Here is a 16,748-nt window from a genome sequence, read left to right on the forward strand (position 1 = left end):
AGGTTTTGTTTGCTCCCCTGATTTCATAATCAGTTTTTATTTATTTGTTTTTATCTGTCAAATGTATTGTTATGCTGATTATGGAGTCGAAATAAACTTATACTAACTTATACTTATACTTATAATCATTAATGCGTCAAATTCGTCTATTCATACTTGGTCATGGTACGATGAGTTGCAGGTAGGAAACGTATCCCATGCGTTTCGTGCGAGGGAGTTTTAGACAAATGCAGATTTGTAATTGACGATATACACAGAGGTATACAGTAGCGTTGCACGTAGCGTAAGGTTGTTTTGACTTCATATTCTTGTTATCAGATTAACTTCGATAATTAGGATGGGACATGATGTCAATGACATGATGTCTCAATTTTAAAATGTCAATACAAATGTTGATAACGTTTGAACTAGAATTAAAACCTTGAAGATCACGAAGAAATATTGAAAAAATTGATAAATCATTCCGAACTTGGTTAGATGAATGAACTTGATATAATATGCAATATCTGGTATATAATTTATTGTTATTGACTTATTTGCTTTGAATAGTGAGTACATAAAAATAGAAACTGCGTGCAGAATCAGATGAGCATATTAAACCTCATGTACCACTACTTCTTGACTTCAGTACTTGAATGTTATATAAATATGTTTTCGATAAGAATTGGAGTAGGCCCTATTTCTGAGAATTAACTTGAATTGAAGTTGAGACTTGCATCTTTTTGTAGGTCATTTCTGCATTTAGTACATAGTCTGCAGACCTATAGATTGTATCTCTCACAACAGCACGTATACTGCATATATAAAAATTCCCACGAAACAAAAATTGGGTAAATAGTAGTAGATTTTTTAGTAATTATTCAGGCAGTAAAGCACAGATTGGACTTGGATTCCAAGAATAGCTGCATCAATAGAATCATCAATAGCAGAGACATCAATCATGATGCTGAGTGCAAACCCCTTCTTTACGAGACAGTCTGAGCCTCAATATTGGCGTGGCGGTGTGGGTCATCGTGCTAAGCGGTGCTAAGCGATAGGAATGTGCTCGCCACCGCACCTCTGATTACTCTGCATGGTTATGTGCAAGAGGATTGCTGAACACCTCACCGTCGTAGGGTGGTCCACGTAACCGCTGGTCTGTCACGGCTTCCTCCACCATCAAGTCCATGCCTCCAAAAAAACAAGTAGGCTAATTAACTAATCCCATACCCGACATGGAATGGTATCTTATCGACTTACCTCTCCCCCGAGATAAATATGTAAATCCTAATCTAAAAATATCCTCATCAGATTCCTTCCTTCCTTCACAATTTTGATCATGTGACGGCTGCGATTAATTTAGATTTATTTACTTAATCAAATGACTGAAAATTTTGGAACAAGAGAACTGTGTCCTACTGCAGTATTAGCTATGCATCTAATATTTGCCTAATATCCAACTTTTTAGGTGTATTTCAACAATTTACTTTATCTATACAAGGACATAATATAGATACAACAAACATATTCCACCATGGATACAGAAATGTACGATGAGTTTGGGAATTATATCGGACCTGAGTTAGATTCCGATGAAGAAGATGAGGAAGTAGATAATGACATGTCACCATCACATGATCTCGATCGGCAAGAAGATGACGATGACAATGATGTTGATATGGATGGCAGTGGAATTGCAAGTAATACACACAATATTTTTATATGTAGATTATGATATTAATCTTAGTAAAAGGAAAAAAAAATAGGTCAATTTGATCATATATCGAACCATGGATTCTTGTCTCGTTTTCATGCGTTGGTATTTTAATTTTAGTCTGCCTACATCCCATATAAATTTATTGCAAATCAAAAATAGCGATCACCAAACTCAATAATAGTACTTATTACTGGTTTTATGCAGAATTTAATGTAAAACATGATTTTATTAACACCGGCCAGATTTAGTAACAAAAATTTTTTCTGTGAAATTTTATTAGTCTGAATTCTAGATAACTAACTTATAATGTGAATAGAATTCTCAAATCCAAAATCAATTTCGACATGATACAATTTTCATTTTTCTTATATGGTATATTCATAGTCCTTTGCTCTGAACAAGGCTCTGCAAAAGAGACCAATGCTAGGTATTAAGCTACCATAGTGAGAAAGGGGACACCCTGGACATGGGATTTACTGCTAAGTCTAACGTATTAACCACTGACCTACCGCACCCACAATTAATATATTGAAATAAGGAAATTTAATTTTAGAAACTGGGATGGAAGTTGTTTTACATGAAGACAAAAAATATTATCCAACCCATGAAGAAGTTTACGGTGAAGAAGTCGAGGTAAAACTTTCGGTTTAGTTTTACATTATATAATTCAGTATAGTTTTTCTGGCTGCGATTTAGATATGTTGCCAATGTATCCTCACTATGTTGAGATATGTTAGATTCGGGCTAATAGGCACTCATCGAAAAATTAGCAATTTTTGTTTGTCTGTTGCATTGGCAATAGTTAATCAACTTGATTTTTTTTTCCTACTACTGTGTGAGTTTTTGTGATTTTCTTTTCACCAACTCAATTGAAAATCTATTGTTTTAATTGCAACATTTTAAATTAAACAAGGGTGAATGTTAAAAATATTACTGAGAAATAAAAGTTTCAAAGTAATCAAATTGAAGTTTAGAGGCTATTTAGACCCAAATTATTTCAATAAAAATTTACAGGGATATAAAAGTGTCTCGAGTTTTTTTAAGTTTCGCTTTTTTGGATCAAAGCTCTCGACTATTCAATATTGTTTCAGGATAATTTTTTTTAGATAAAATTACTAGGACTATATTGGTGTTTTTTGTTTTCGGCCACCAATCTGATTTTCTGGAATTGTCAAATTCCGAAGGATTAACCTGCAAAGTTGTGGTTATTCTATATCTATTATATTCTAAAATTTTATGGTTGAGCAATTTTTCAACAATTTTACTCAGACGATAGTGCAAGAGGAAGATGCACAGCCACTGACAGAACCGATTATTGCTCCGATAAGAAGGAAGAAGTTCGCACTCATGGTCCAAGATTTACCAAACACTACATATGATATGGAATATCTTGCTGATCTCATGGACTCACCAGAACTTATAAGAAATGTTGTTATTGCAGGACATTTGCATCATGGAAAGGTATTTGATAAATTATTTTTTTGCAAATTTATGTCAATATGCCATAAGATGAATTGAACCATAGGATAAATAAGGTTTTGGCCAACGTGCTTCGTGATTTAGTACCATGTTTGTAGCATTTTTTAACTGGATTTTTTTTACCCAGAGACGGAGCCAATTTTTCCAACTCGTATTCAGAGTCAGTTGTAAATTTTTTCCCGACACTACAGCTCTATTAACAACATTTTCGCTAATGTGAATTTAAATAATTAGTGCAGGATAGAACCTACTTAATAATATTGACTATATTTTTTTCTGCCTCTGATATCTCTGTATCAATGAATCGGTCATACTGGTCCAGACTATTAACCAAATGAGAGGTCATACTTCTTGCTGTAGCATAAAGCTGTGATCCAAGCTTGTCTCAGTAAATAGAGCGGGTGATACTAGAAATTCTAGTGGCTGATCTCCTTGCCATCTTTTTTTTTTTTCTTTCGCATTCATTATTTTCTAACACTTCATACAAATAATAAAATTTATTTTTTTCAGCTTGTAATTTTTTGTTTTTAATATATTAGTTAAATTTGTATATTAAAAACATTTAATTAAATATACAAATTTCAATGATTAATTATTTTTATTCCTCTGGCCACTGCCACAGTGTCTGGTAAAAATCTTGGACGTTCTGAAGAATAAAAAGACAGTGAAAAGCATTTTTCATTGGTTTCTAAATATTAATATGATGTCCTTCTTTATTCAATCCATGTTATTGTTTGTTTTAGACAAATTTTGTCGATTGTCTGATCGAACAAACTCATCCAGATATTGCAAAGAAAGAAGCTAAAGACGTAAGTTTGAAAATCTTGAGATCTATTCCGATCATTTTTTTTGTGTCCTACCGAGTTTATTAGGGCATACATGCTAGAGAAACAGTATCTTGGAATTTTTTTAATTTGAATATGATCCAGAATTATCCAGGATTCCAAATATCAAATACGCTGCAGCCATAAATCCTTGATCTATTTTTCTTCATTATTCACAGTTGAGATTTACCGACACATTATTGACTGAACAAGAACGTGGATTAAGCATTAAATCACAGCCTGTTACTCTGGTATTGCCTGATACAAGAGGCAAAAATTATCTTATCAATGTTATGGATTCTCCAGGTCATGTCAACTTTTCAGATGAGGCAAGTGTTGAGTTTGTAATATCTTATTATACATATAAAATTGAACTTTGCGTCCCCAATTAGATAAATAAGTGTAAATGTTACGTCATTTTGTTGACATTGCATTTATTCTTTAGGTCTGCGTGTTTACAAACTTAAAAATGCATTATTAAGTACGCATCACAAAATTGAGTCTTTTTTGAAGGCAGCAATTCTTTTGCCCGATAATTTGGTGTCGCATGAACGAAAAGCTGCCGCTGCTATAGAGATTGAATTTGATAATGCCACGAAAAAGAAGTTCCCACTGTTTTATCGGATTTGTTATTTTTTCAGCCTTTTTTTGTAATTACAATATAGATTTTTTAGCAAGAGGTGTCAAAAGCTCAAACTGACAATTTTCGTGACAAATGGAAATGTTTTAAATTTCTCCCAAAATATAAAATTTTATTGTATCAATTCGATGCATTCTGTTTCATCTTGACATTCCTGTTGAACTTTTCACTGGGCCTTTAATTCTGCCCAGATTCACTGTGTATTATCCTAAACATCGCAATTCAAGTCTGTCTATAATAATAATTGATGAGAGGTCACCTAAATACCAAATATGCTCTTTTCAGATCCGCTGATCAACGGTGATTCAACAAACCATTGTTTTGAAAATTTTAATTGTTTGTTTCGCAGGTAACGGCTGCAATGCGTCTGAGTGACGGTGTAGTTCTATTCGTTGATGCATCTGAAGGTGTGATGTTGAATACGGAACAGTTATTGAAGCATGCAGTGCAGGTATATTAACTGTGTATTGAATTGCTCATACTGGGATAGGATTTACATATTTATCTTTGGAAGGGAAATGATGATAAGCCAACTTGACCATCTCGCGAACCACGGCCTCTCGTCCAGCTACCAGCCCATGTCTGGTATGGGCTTAGTTAGCCAGTTTTTTGTTTTCGGTACGATGGACTTGATGGTGGAGGAAGCCGTAACCGACCAGCGGTTACGTGAACCACCCTACAACTGCGAAGATTCCAACAATCCTCTCACACATAATTATTTTTGCTTGGAATTTGAACCTGTAAACCCACGCAGGGTAATCAGTGCGATGGCGAACATATTCCCAACGATTAGCACGATGCGTCACACCTCTAAGCTTTTTATGCCCTGCTATGGATAGGTATAGTTGAAAAACGTGATCACATTTTACTTTACTGCGCATGCAACTTGTCACAACAATGAGATATATTTAAATTACCTTTAAGATCATTTTTTTGCTCAATCAGTGCTTATCATGCGTTTTGCTCTGAACAAGGATGTATACAAACAGTAACCAATGATACGGAAGAAACTACCTGTTACTTGGAAGGACTGGGATCATTTTGCTTTTAACACTGCCTACACAATTTAAAACACCTTACGTGGGGTCACAGGTTTTCAGAGGTTGCATAATCTGCGATGCCGACGCAGTTAGGTCTTCGCTATAGCCGCTAGGTTATCACCACAATTGTTTTATAATAAATTCATTTTGATAGGAACGACTTGCAATCACTCTCTGCATCAACAAAATTGACAGATTGATGTTGGAATTGAAACTCCCACCAACTGATGCTTATTATAAACTGAGACATATTGTTGATGAAGTCAATTCTTTGCTAAGGTGAGAAGAAGATAATAGTTCCTTCTTTTTCATTAAAGTTTTATTATACAAAATTTACACATAAATGAGTTTTAATACAAAATCAGGAAATATTTTTATTGGAGACGGAGAGTTTATTGGAGAGTTTACAAAGTGTCTTGAATTACTGAACAGTCTGGGTACCATCCTACACAAAACAAACAAGTGATAAATAATTTTTCCCTCATTTTCATGAAAGTAATTGAGAAATTAATGGGCTCTATTTTTTATTTGATCACCCTGTATTTGTTAACTTAATGCAATGCATTACTTCAAGTTCAGATTTGTATGAAATAGATTTTGTAAAATTTGTGTGGTTGCAGCCATATTATATATCAGCGAGCAGCAACCTTGCATGTGGCTTTTTGTTCTCGGAGGCGCGACGCTCTGGTCTCGTGAATCAAAGTGGTCGCAGCAGTTTATTGTCAGAAACAGTGAGGATTCAATGAAAAGGGTGGCATAAAGCCAAATACTCACTAATTACACATCACTTGGATCCCAAAGTATAAGTCACGACTCACGAGCGGTAAAAATCAGTTGCATTAAAAGTGATTCAAGTCTGTTGAAACAAACTTTTTCTTTTCATTTTCCAAGTCATTTTCATTTTGTCGTAAACTGAAATTTTCCTAATTCATCTGGTTTCTTCTTAGTAAGAACTAGAATATTGCTTCTTAAGTGGTTTTCCGGGAGTTTTAATTGCCGCTGACATTAGAGTAAATGTTGCGGCTCTGAGTAGGTTTAAAGCTAATAGAAAGGCTGCCAAATGGCTCTTTCAATGCTAAAGGTTGTTGACCAGAGTTATATACTAATATGATATTCTCATTTCCAGCACATACAGTGATGAAGAGGATACCCCGTTAATTTCTCCGCTACTTGGAAATGTCTGTTTCGCCAGTGCTCAATATTCTTGTTGTTTTACGCTGCAATCATTTTCCAAAATTTATGCCGATCATTATGGTGGAGGTTTGGATTATAAGGCTTTTGCAAAACGATTGTGGGGTGATGCTTACTTCAATCAGAAAACGTATGATTTTGTATTTTTTTTATACAATTTTCTTACTCTTTCTGCCAAAAATGAATATTTTTTCATCTGTGATTTGAAAAATGCAAATAAAATTTGCGAGCAGGGGATACGCAAAATATGTTACTCTGCTTCAGATGGCTGACAGCGGCAAATGATACGAATGGTTGATTTTTGCTTAACCACGACCATGCATAAGACTTTTAGAGAATGTATGTGACTCTGTGTCAAGAGTTTATAAGATACTTTGTGAATGACATTTCCTAACTTTTGCTATTGCGAGCTTGAGAGATCCAGTTACATGCTTGATAACCTGATGTTTCACAAAGTTTAGTGTATTGCCCCAAATAAACAACATGTTATCGATAAGTAACAAATTATGATGTCTTCATTCAGGCGAAGATTTTACAAGAAACCTCCTCATACCAATGCTCAAAGAAGCTTTGTGGAATTCATATTAGAACCTTTATACAAGATATTTGCACAGGTAAATTAAATGATTGCCTTCTACACGGTTCAAGCCAAATTCAAAGTGAATGGTTATAAAATAAGAGTTTTGAGTCATTCTTTCTGTGGAATTGTCTGATTTTCAAAGATTTCATAACTGTACTTTTGTTTCCTGCCATAGAGATCTACCTTATTGTTAAATGGAAATAACAAATTTTGGGTGACCGTACATTTAAACCCATGCGTATATCCACGGGTTCAATCTATATTCGGGTGCTAAAACCCATGGGTTAGGGTTAGTATGGGTTCAACTATCCGAAAAACAAAAAAAATTCCACAGGTGCAATAGAATACAGGTGCAATTGTCATGGGTTCAACTGTACGTGGGTTCAAATGTAATGGAACCCAAATTTTGCAATGCTTTCTGGATGAGGGAATGTCAATAGCAATTGATAAGTTCTTACCTACATTACATTAATTATCATTTTACAAAGTTATTTTATTTTTGATGGGTTTGTTATAGCTCTGAAATAAGTGCTTTTCTCCACAGCCAAAGAAAGCTAAAGAATGGAAGATGTTACTAGAAGACTATTACTTGCATTATTTTTTAAAATTTTTTCTCCGAGTCTGTCATTTTACTTCAAATTTTGTTGGTTAATATAATTTATAGTTACACCTTCTAATTTGCTTACTCCTATCACATTTGGTACAATACTTTTACCATTTGACTGAAAATGTGCTGACTGCTGACATTGTGGTGGCCATATTAGTCTTTAGACCTAAATTATCTTTCAATTTCTTTTTTCAGGTAGTTGGAGATGTTGATAGCACATTACCTCGTGTATTGGAAGAAATTAATGTTCACGTAACAAAGGAAGAATTGAAGCAAAATATCCGTCCTCTATTAAGACTGGTTTGCTCCAGGTAGGTATTTATGAAATTCGGTGTTCTTAGGCTTTTATTCCAAACAAAGCTTTCCAAAAGCAGCTACTAGTACATAAACAGCTGCTATTTTTGGAAGGATCAGAATTAATCTAATCAGAGATTATTCACCTAATTTATTACTACATGAGGTGGTAGGTACAGGGTTTGAATCTAAGATACTCAACCTCTGACACAAGCCTAGTAAAGTTCATTGCTCTAACCACCAGACTGTTGTTGAGGGTGTATAAAACAATTAATTTCAAACAATATTTCAACATGTGTTTTCAAAAATTCATCATTTCAATCATGATTTCGTTATTGAAAAATTTGTTGCTGAGCACCAAGTTTGCTGAGAAGACTAGCCTCACAGAATTACACATGGTGGCGCTACTAGCAAAATTTTGGGCTAAAATTTTGTTTTCCCATGGGACTCTCAGAAATTTTTGTAAACAAATAATAATAGTAGTCTTCTAGCGACTTCAAATCATCTTTAAGTAAGGAAAATTACAATCAAACAATTTATCAGGTTCCTCGGCAGCTTTACTGGATTTGTTGACATGTGTGTCGATCACATTCCATCACCAGAACAGGGTGCAAGACGTAAAGTTGAACATACTTACACTGGTCCATTAGATGACTCGGAACTTGCTCAGTCAATGTTGAAGTGTGATCCTGATGTAAGTACAATATACTAGTGTTTGAATAGGATATAATAGAACATAATATCTTTTTTTATACTAGCAAATTTATTGTGTGAAATAGGAATGTGTGAAGCCATATGAAAAGTTGTCAGTCTTCAAACTCGGTTGGCTGTCCGCTCTCATTCGTTCACTGTCAGTCCAAAAAAATAATAAAATTTTATGCCCAAATTTTTTTACATCAACTTCAGTTAGGTATGTGGAATTCACTAGCTCATAGCTAAAATGAATAGAACTAAGCCTCTCGTCAATCAGTATTTTCTTACATGCAAATCTAGCCCATAATTAATTGCAGTAGCTCTAGATTCTTTAGTGGTTGCATGTAACTTTGCTCAGAGAAAAATCTCCTATATTTCTTAGTGAGTGAACCTTGAATTATGCACATTTCTTTATAAAAGAAAAAAATTAAGATTCTGAATGAATTCCTAAATAATTTTTCTAATATGGAATATTGAATATGTTTTAAATTGGGTCTGCCCAAAATGACTATTTCATATACTAATAAGGTGTTGAAATATTATTGATAATTTAAATACTTAATTTCAAACACCCGCCATGGTACAAAAAATTGCAATACACAAGACAAACACACAGACTGAATTTTGTGAAGATGCCAAAATTTCAAATGAGGTTTTAAACATGAAACAAAATACTGCATGGATAATATCACATAAAATAGAAGCAAAAATTATAATGACATGCTTCTTAATCGAGATAGAAGCTCACGAGCATTGTGATAGTACATGAATATAAATGAAAAGCATGATAAAATACTCTCTATTCAGGTTTTTGATCATTTGGTATGTTACAGGGTCCTCTTATGGTTCACACTTGCAAAATGTACTCAACTGAGGACGGAGTGAGTTTCCGAGTGTTTGGACGAGTATTGAGTGGGACTGTACATTCTAATGAACAAGTTAAAGTTCTCGGAGAAAATTACAGTCTCGAAGACGAAGAAGATTCAAGGGTTGTTACGGTCGGCCGACTCTGGATATCTGAAGCTAGGTACCAATAAGTTGGCTTTGTCTTGTTTGACGCATCTGGGTATAGCGTTTTAGTGCCTTTACTTCGAGCAGGGGTCTGTATAAGCAGATATTACGTAATTAGCAACTTTTTTACCTGAATCTTACCAGTTCAGCATTGCATACCTGATTTATAATAAACTGGGCGAGGTGGGGGGCATGGGTGCAGTGCCAACATAGTTGGGGGCCAACGCTCCATTACCTTTGGTCCCCAAACTTTCATTTTCTGTGGTCCTGTTCAGTGTTCACTCTAAAAAAATTATGAGTGTGAAGTGCTTAGCAGTCGAAATATGCGCTAATAGTGAGCACTGGTCCTGTTTCAAAGACTCAACACTCTGGCCCCTGCTTTTCTTTTAACTGTTTTGCATTTTATTCACCACAAGGCAAAGCCAACTAACGAATATAAGAGAAAACATTCATCTCAGTTAAATAGTCAATGTAGAAATGGCATATTGTTCCTAGTGGAGGCTTTTGTCAGTGACCCCCTGAGAATCGCTCCGTGGCTCCCTAGAGGGCCGAGGACCCAGTTTGAGAGATGCTGCAACAGGCCATCGCACCAACATCATTAAATATTCTTTGTGAAATATATTTACTATGATTTTTTCACTTTCTATATTATCAATGTCAGGTACACAGTGGAAGTGAATCGTGTTCCAGTCGGTAATTGGGTATTGATGGAAGGAGTGGATGAACCGATTGTAAAAACTAGTACAATAACCCAAGCTCGAGGGAACGAGGAAGCTCAAATTTTCAGGTAACTAGAAGCTTGATCATTGTCAAATCACAGTAATTTACTCTAATTAATATTTTTACTTTGCTCATGGCCCTAAATAACCGCTATATGGCCCCTCGTTTAAGATACCCAGGTATATAGAGCATTGTTACAAGCAAGGAAACGAAAAATCAACTTATGATAAATACCCTAATTTTCTAAATTTGTTTTTCATGAAATCTCTTGAATATATAGCAAAATTTTACCAAGCCAAGACCAAATTAGGTCTCTCCCTATTTTTCACCGTTCTCATCCGATATCTTACTTTGTTATGCTTAATCATTCAAGATAGAGAAGGGATATTATTGGACAGGAAATCCGCACGATACCACATTCTCACATTTTTGTATTTCAGACCTTTGAAGTTCTGCACAAGCTCTGTAGTAAAAATTGCAGTGGAACCAGTCAATCCTTCAGAACTTCCTAAAATGTTGGATGGTTTGAGAAAAGTTAACAAAAGTTATCCGTTAATTACAACAAAGGTTAGTTTTTAATTATTGAAATGTTTCGAATTATATTTTCACACTATTTCGAGGTATCAATTGGCAATAACCAAACAAACTTCAACTCATCTTATTATGAGTGTTAAGTAGATATCCCTAAACTGAGTCGTTTGTAACTCGAGTCGCATATCATCCGAGTTCTTGAGTCTTATTCAGTCGAAAGTCGAGTAAATTGCTGAACTGTCAGTTAGTTGAGTGAGTCATTTCATTTAGAGCAGTGGTTCTCAAACGTTTTAAGCCGTGCCCCCTTTTTAGAATTTGTTAAGTCTCGCGCCTCAACTCAAAAATAACCAGCCAACAATAAGTAAATATCTAAATAAAGACTGTAAATATCCGAAAAAAGGGGATATAAAAAACAAATATGTTTTTTTAAATTTGCTTCATATCCCCTCAAAAAATTGTCTACGTCTCCCTTGTAAGGCGCGCCCCATCGTCTCAGAAACACTGAACCTTTCTTTGACAAATGGTGACTTGAGTATAAGCAAGTTTAGTCGATGACATGAGTCTTTCAATGTTATCCCAGTAATCTAAATTTTCCCTCATTTAGCTGTGTTTTTTAATAACTAACTGTTAATGTCTTGCGACTAGAATATCTTTCAAGTTCTTGCATTGTTTTGAAATCTAATTAACGAGCATTTCACTAAATAATTTTCCTTATTTTCAGGTAGAGGAATCAGGTGAACATGTTGTTCTTGGAACCGGTGAATTATATCTCGATTGTGTGATGCATGATTTACGAAAAATGTACGCTGAAATTGACATCAAAGTTGCTGATCCTGTTGTTGCATTCTGTGAAACTGTCGTCGAAACATCGTCATTAAAATGTTTTGCTGAAACTCCAAACAGAAAGTATGCTTTGATGATAATGATCATTTTTTAACCAAGTATAGCGCTATTTTTTCTTTCTAGTTATTTTGAAGTGCAACTTTTTGTAGTCAAAGTCACGAATTAATGTAAAAGATTTTTTTTTGCATTCACAGCATTTCACTTTTGGTGAAGTGCCTAAACCAGGGATGTGCAACCTGCGGCCCGCGGGCCAATTGCGGCCAACAAGGAAAAATTGTGCGGCCCGTGAGGAAGTGCCAGTTTTTATGGTTTACGGTCTGCAAAATGAGTTTTTAATTTAGTAGTAATTCCAATCCCTTCGCACTGCAAAGCCTATACCTGAGTCCAATTTATTATCTATGCCAATGATGTTACAATGTATTTTTTGTCTCTGCAACTACCAGAAATTCTATGTTAAACAAAGATGCGTCCCGCGGTTTCACCCAGGTATTTGTATCTGGCCCTCCTGTATATAAGGTTGCACACACACCCCTGGCCTAAACTAATATGGGTAGTAGAATGTTTTTAGCGTATTTTGAGAACAAAACACGCCGAAAAAATTATATTTTTATTGTTCAAATAAAGTCTTTCGTTGATGCAGACATTGATTGACCAACAGTCTTCTTTTGAATAATGAAAATATAATTTTTTGCCCAATTTATTAAAACAAAACATTTCTGAGTTAGGGGATACTTCTTAAACGAGCTTAGTGAATTTAGAAGTATCTGCAGGCAGGACTTGAAAAAGGGGTTTTTAAACTGTGATGCAACAATTGGCAATTGTGCCCATCGAAGAGAAAAATGTGTAATTCTTCGTAAAATTTCACAGGAACAAGTTGACAATGATTGCAGAACCACTCGAGAAAGGTTTGGCTGAAGATATCGAAAACGAAGTCGTACAAATTGGATGGAACAGGAAAAGACTTGGAGAATTTTTTCAAACTAAATACGATTGGGATTTACTTGCTGCTCGTTCTATATGGGCGTTCGGACCTGATAATACAGGTAATTTTCTAATTAGTATATTAGACATATAGTCAATGTCTGCTTTTTTTTTTTTTTTAAAAAGAGTATCTGTCAATTTTATATGATAATCTCGAATTTAATACCATTGTCCATCAACAATACGATTTTATTTCAAAATTTCTGCCACAATACTATCAAAATAAAACCAAAGGACCAAAAAGAAGAACATTGGTGAATTGAGCAAAACGTAAGAATAAAGTATATGTACAAGAAATACAGCTGCCCATTCATTGAAAAGATAAGAAAAAACACATAGAAAGACACAGGCCACCTATCATAAAAATCAAGCTGCAAATTCATTTAGCAAAGAGGATACAGATAGTTACATCTGGGCATTATCTTTAAAAAATTTGGCATTTTTACACCTCGATTACTCCGCAGAAGACTCATTGTAATCAGCTAATCTTCCAGTTTTGTATTGCCTGCCCAATCTGGTGGGCATGGGGTACTACTTTGCGCTCAGCAGTTCAGTCAATCATACTCTTTATTGTTACAAAAGTCAATACTCCTGTATTTTGTATCAGGTCCCAACATCCTAGTTGATGACACTCTACCATCTGAAGTTGACAAAGCATTACTAGGATCAGTGAAAGATAGCATTGTGCAAGGATTCCAATGGGGAACAAGAGAAGGACCTTTGTGTGATGAACGTAAGTTTTCAGTGTTCTAATCGGAGTGAATTGTTTTTAAATTGAAACATTGTCAAACGCCCATTTTTCTTGTTTTTATTTTCAAAATTTATTTGCACAAAACATTAAATATCAAACTCGTTTTTAAGCAATCCGAAACGTCAAGTTCAAAATTCTTGATGCCGTCATCGCATCAGATCCGTTACATAGAGGTGGAGGTCAAGTTATACCGACTGCACGACGTGTGGCTTATTCTGCTTTCCTTATGGCAACACCGAGATTAATGGAACCATACATGTTCGTGGAAGTCATTGCTCCTGCTGATTGTGTTTCCGCTGTATATACTGTACTTGCAAGAAGAAGGTACCTTGTTGTTTAATCTATTTATAGAACGTATAAAATCAGCTTAATACATATGACAGACAAGGCACTGTACAAGGAGCATAGCAAGGAATTTTTGAAGGGGGAGCGTTTCAAACTTTTTTTTATACATTTTGAAAAGGAAGGGGGTTTCCGACCTCAAACCCACTCCCTGGCTATGTCCCTGCACTGTTCAACCACAATCCTGCTTGAATATTATTACTACCGGAATGTTTGATATTGCCTAATATAGACTCGACGTTTACAGAAACACGAAGCATGTATTCTCTAGGGGCAGACCGAAAAAACAACAATTGGGCATGACTCAGAGTTTAAAATAACAAAAACTATAATATAATCGAATATCAATGTTGCTACCGTTCGAACGACGCTGTCCTGCCAAAACTTTGTAGTGTCATACCTAATATGAAGTATTGTTGTCTACCAGGGGTCATGTGACACAAGATGCTCCAGTACCAGGGTCACCATTATATACAATCAAAGCATTCCTTCCTGCTATCGATTCATTTGGATTTGAAACTGACCTGAGAACTCACACGCAGGGACAAACTTTCTGTTTATCATTATTCCATCACTGGCAGGTAAGATAACATGATATTATTTATAACCCGTTAATAATCTGTTGCATCGAGTATATTGAAATTGAATATAATTTGCCCGCGGGCCAGTAACGATTTTTTTTTTTCTTTTTGCGTTCTAGATACCGCTTACAGTTCAAGCATGTGTATACTCTTAACAGTTCAATTATCTTAAATATACATACCAGTAATGGCCCCTTGCAGATGCACCCCTCTTCTGGCCTGCAAATATTCTTTGGCTTCCAATTTCGGCCTCCGGTCAATAAAGTTTGGGAACCACTGATTTCTATTTGTTCCAGAAACACACACTTGTTTAGAAGCACTTTCAAGGCAATTTGTAAAAATGTTGCAATGTGCCAGGATAGGATTACTAGCTTGCAGAATAATTACGATAAGTTGTTTTACCATATTGTTGTCCAAAGCCCCTTGCCCAGTTACCAAGTTTCTAGATGAGGTCGTCAAAATGTCTGAAACTGGTTCGTGTGGTTTTCTTACTTGTATTCTTTCCTAGATCGTACCTGGTGATCCTCTCGACAAAAATATAGTTATTCGACCCCTGGAACCACAACCTGCCACTCATCTCGCACGAGAGTTCATGGTAAAAACAAGGAGGAGAAAAGGACTGAGTGAGGATGTCTCAATCAGCAAATTTTTCGACGATCCTATGTTGTTAGAATTGGCTAGGCAGGATGTCATGTTCAACTATCCCATCTAGTGATGGATTGGATGACTGTTTTGTGTCCTATTGGGGTATCGCTATCCTATTAGGGGTAAGACCAATCATGATATGCGATTTATTATTTTTCCGAAATGTTTGGGTTTTGATATTCTGGTTAATGCCAAGCTTGAGGAAAATTTGTACATTCAGTTTTGCAACTGTCCTGCAATATTAAATGTTCCCTTGCGTCTCAATGACACCCAATTATAATCTCTTTGTCCATCTTCTGTTTCCCTAGATTTTCATTCCTTGAAGTAAAATACCAGGAATTGTGAAAAAAATTTCCTTGCTCAATTTTGGGCCATCAAAATTGAGACAAAATTTTTCCAAATAGAGCTTAGAGCTCAGTAGCAAAATTTGTTCCATCGGGTTAAAATGGATGTTATGTTCAAACTGATGGACTTTTTTTTCTTTATTGAGCAGTTACAGAAACACAGAATCGGTCTTCTTTTTTGGCATGTTACCACCTTGTTGTGGTCACTAGTTGAAATTGCCTCACTTTCAACTTCCATAACTTGTCGGAGGCTCATATATTCTAATCTGAACATCTTTTCTACTGTAGAGAATTGAATAAAGAAAACTGCCATGGACTTTTAATTTTTTCATATGCATTAAAAGATTGAGATGACTGTTGGTCTGCCTTTCAGTGGTGTACTGCTTTAGAGTTTTCACGGGGCAGAGTTGTTTTAGGCGAGAGATTAAGTAGTTCGACAAGCGCTTAGATCAATGGGTGGGCAAGGTTTTTGGACCAAGGGCTGAAAATTTTGCCCATCTAAACTGACAGACAATGCAAGTGTTACACAAAAAGTGACATTTTATGAACAATATTTACAGTGTTACAAAAGCAAAAGGGGAAAACGATAAGCCTCGCGCCAAAAATAAATTTAATTGCAATCTCAACAAATTTCTTGAGCTATTTTTTTGCTACAATTTGGTTTTAGCAGCATCAGGCGGGCCAGATTGAATTACCCAACGGGCCGTAGATTGCCCACCCCTGGATTAGATCCCTTTCTTTATTAGTCGAAATTCAGGTTGTTCATATTTGTCCCGCAAGTTCGGCGGGTTGTGCTTAACATCGCACCTCTGATTATGATTCGAACTAATATGTGAGAGAGGATTGCTGGATTCATCATAGGATGGTTCTCATAACCTCTTGTCGGTTACGTCTTCCTCCACCGTGAAGTCCGTGTATCTGCAACCGTGAATTATTCTCATACCCGACTTTATTT

At 35.5% G+C, this 16,748-nt stretch overlaps 1 protein-coding gene across 1 annotated transcript; it reads left to right on the top strand.

Moving 5' to 3' along the window:
* Window positions 1–1,448: 1,448 nt before the first annotated feature.
* Window positions 1,449–16,109, top strand: LOC120332120 (116 kDa U5 small nuclear ribonucleoprotein component-like). Its single transcript, XM_039399301.2, has 20 exons — window positions 1,449–1,679; window positions 2,250–2,329; window positions 2,966–3,157; window positions 3,919–3,984; window positions 4,179–4,328; window positions 4,989–5,090; window positions 5,834–5,958; window positions 6,806–7,000; window positions 7,394–7,484; window positions 8,253–8,368; window positions 8,895–9,045; window positions 9,878–10,071; window positions 10,717–10,842; window positions 11,216–11,342; window positions 12,028–12,212; window positions 13,017–13,192; window positions 13,738–13,863; window positions 13,992–14,205; window positions 14,651–14,804; window positions 15,313–16,109. Exons 1-20 carry the CDS (start codon window positions 1,514–1,516, stop codon window positions 15,514–15,516), a joined length of 2,940 nt encoding a protein of 979 aa, XP_039255235.2. The 5' UTR covers window positions 1,449–1,513; the 3' UTR covers window positions 15,517–16,109.
* Window positions 16,110–16,748: the final 639 nt, after the last annotated feature.

This window comes from Styela clava, chromosome 13 (assembly GCF_964204865.1).
Source record: "Styela clava chromosome 13, kaStyClav1.hap1.2, whole genome shotgun sequence".
Classification (NCBI taxonomy): Eukaryota; Metazoa; Chordata; class Ascidiacea; order Stolidobranchia; family Styelidae; genus Styela; species Styela clava.

Bases quoted from the DNA above. Each gene is read 5' to 3' on its own strand.
- LOC120332120 (XM_039399301.2), top strand. From the start codon at position 1,514: ATGGATACAGAAATGTACGATGAGTTTGGGAATTATATCGGACCTGAG. The intron at 3,985-4,178 runs GTAAGTTTGAAA...CATTATTCACAG, and splicing joins CAAAGAAAGAAGCTAAAGAC to TTGAGATTTACCGACACATT. The intron at 8,369-8,894 runs GTAGGTATTTAT...ACAATTTATCAG, and splicing joins TTAAGACTGGTTTGCTCCAG to GTTCCTCGGCAGCTTTACTG.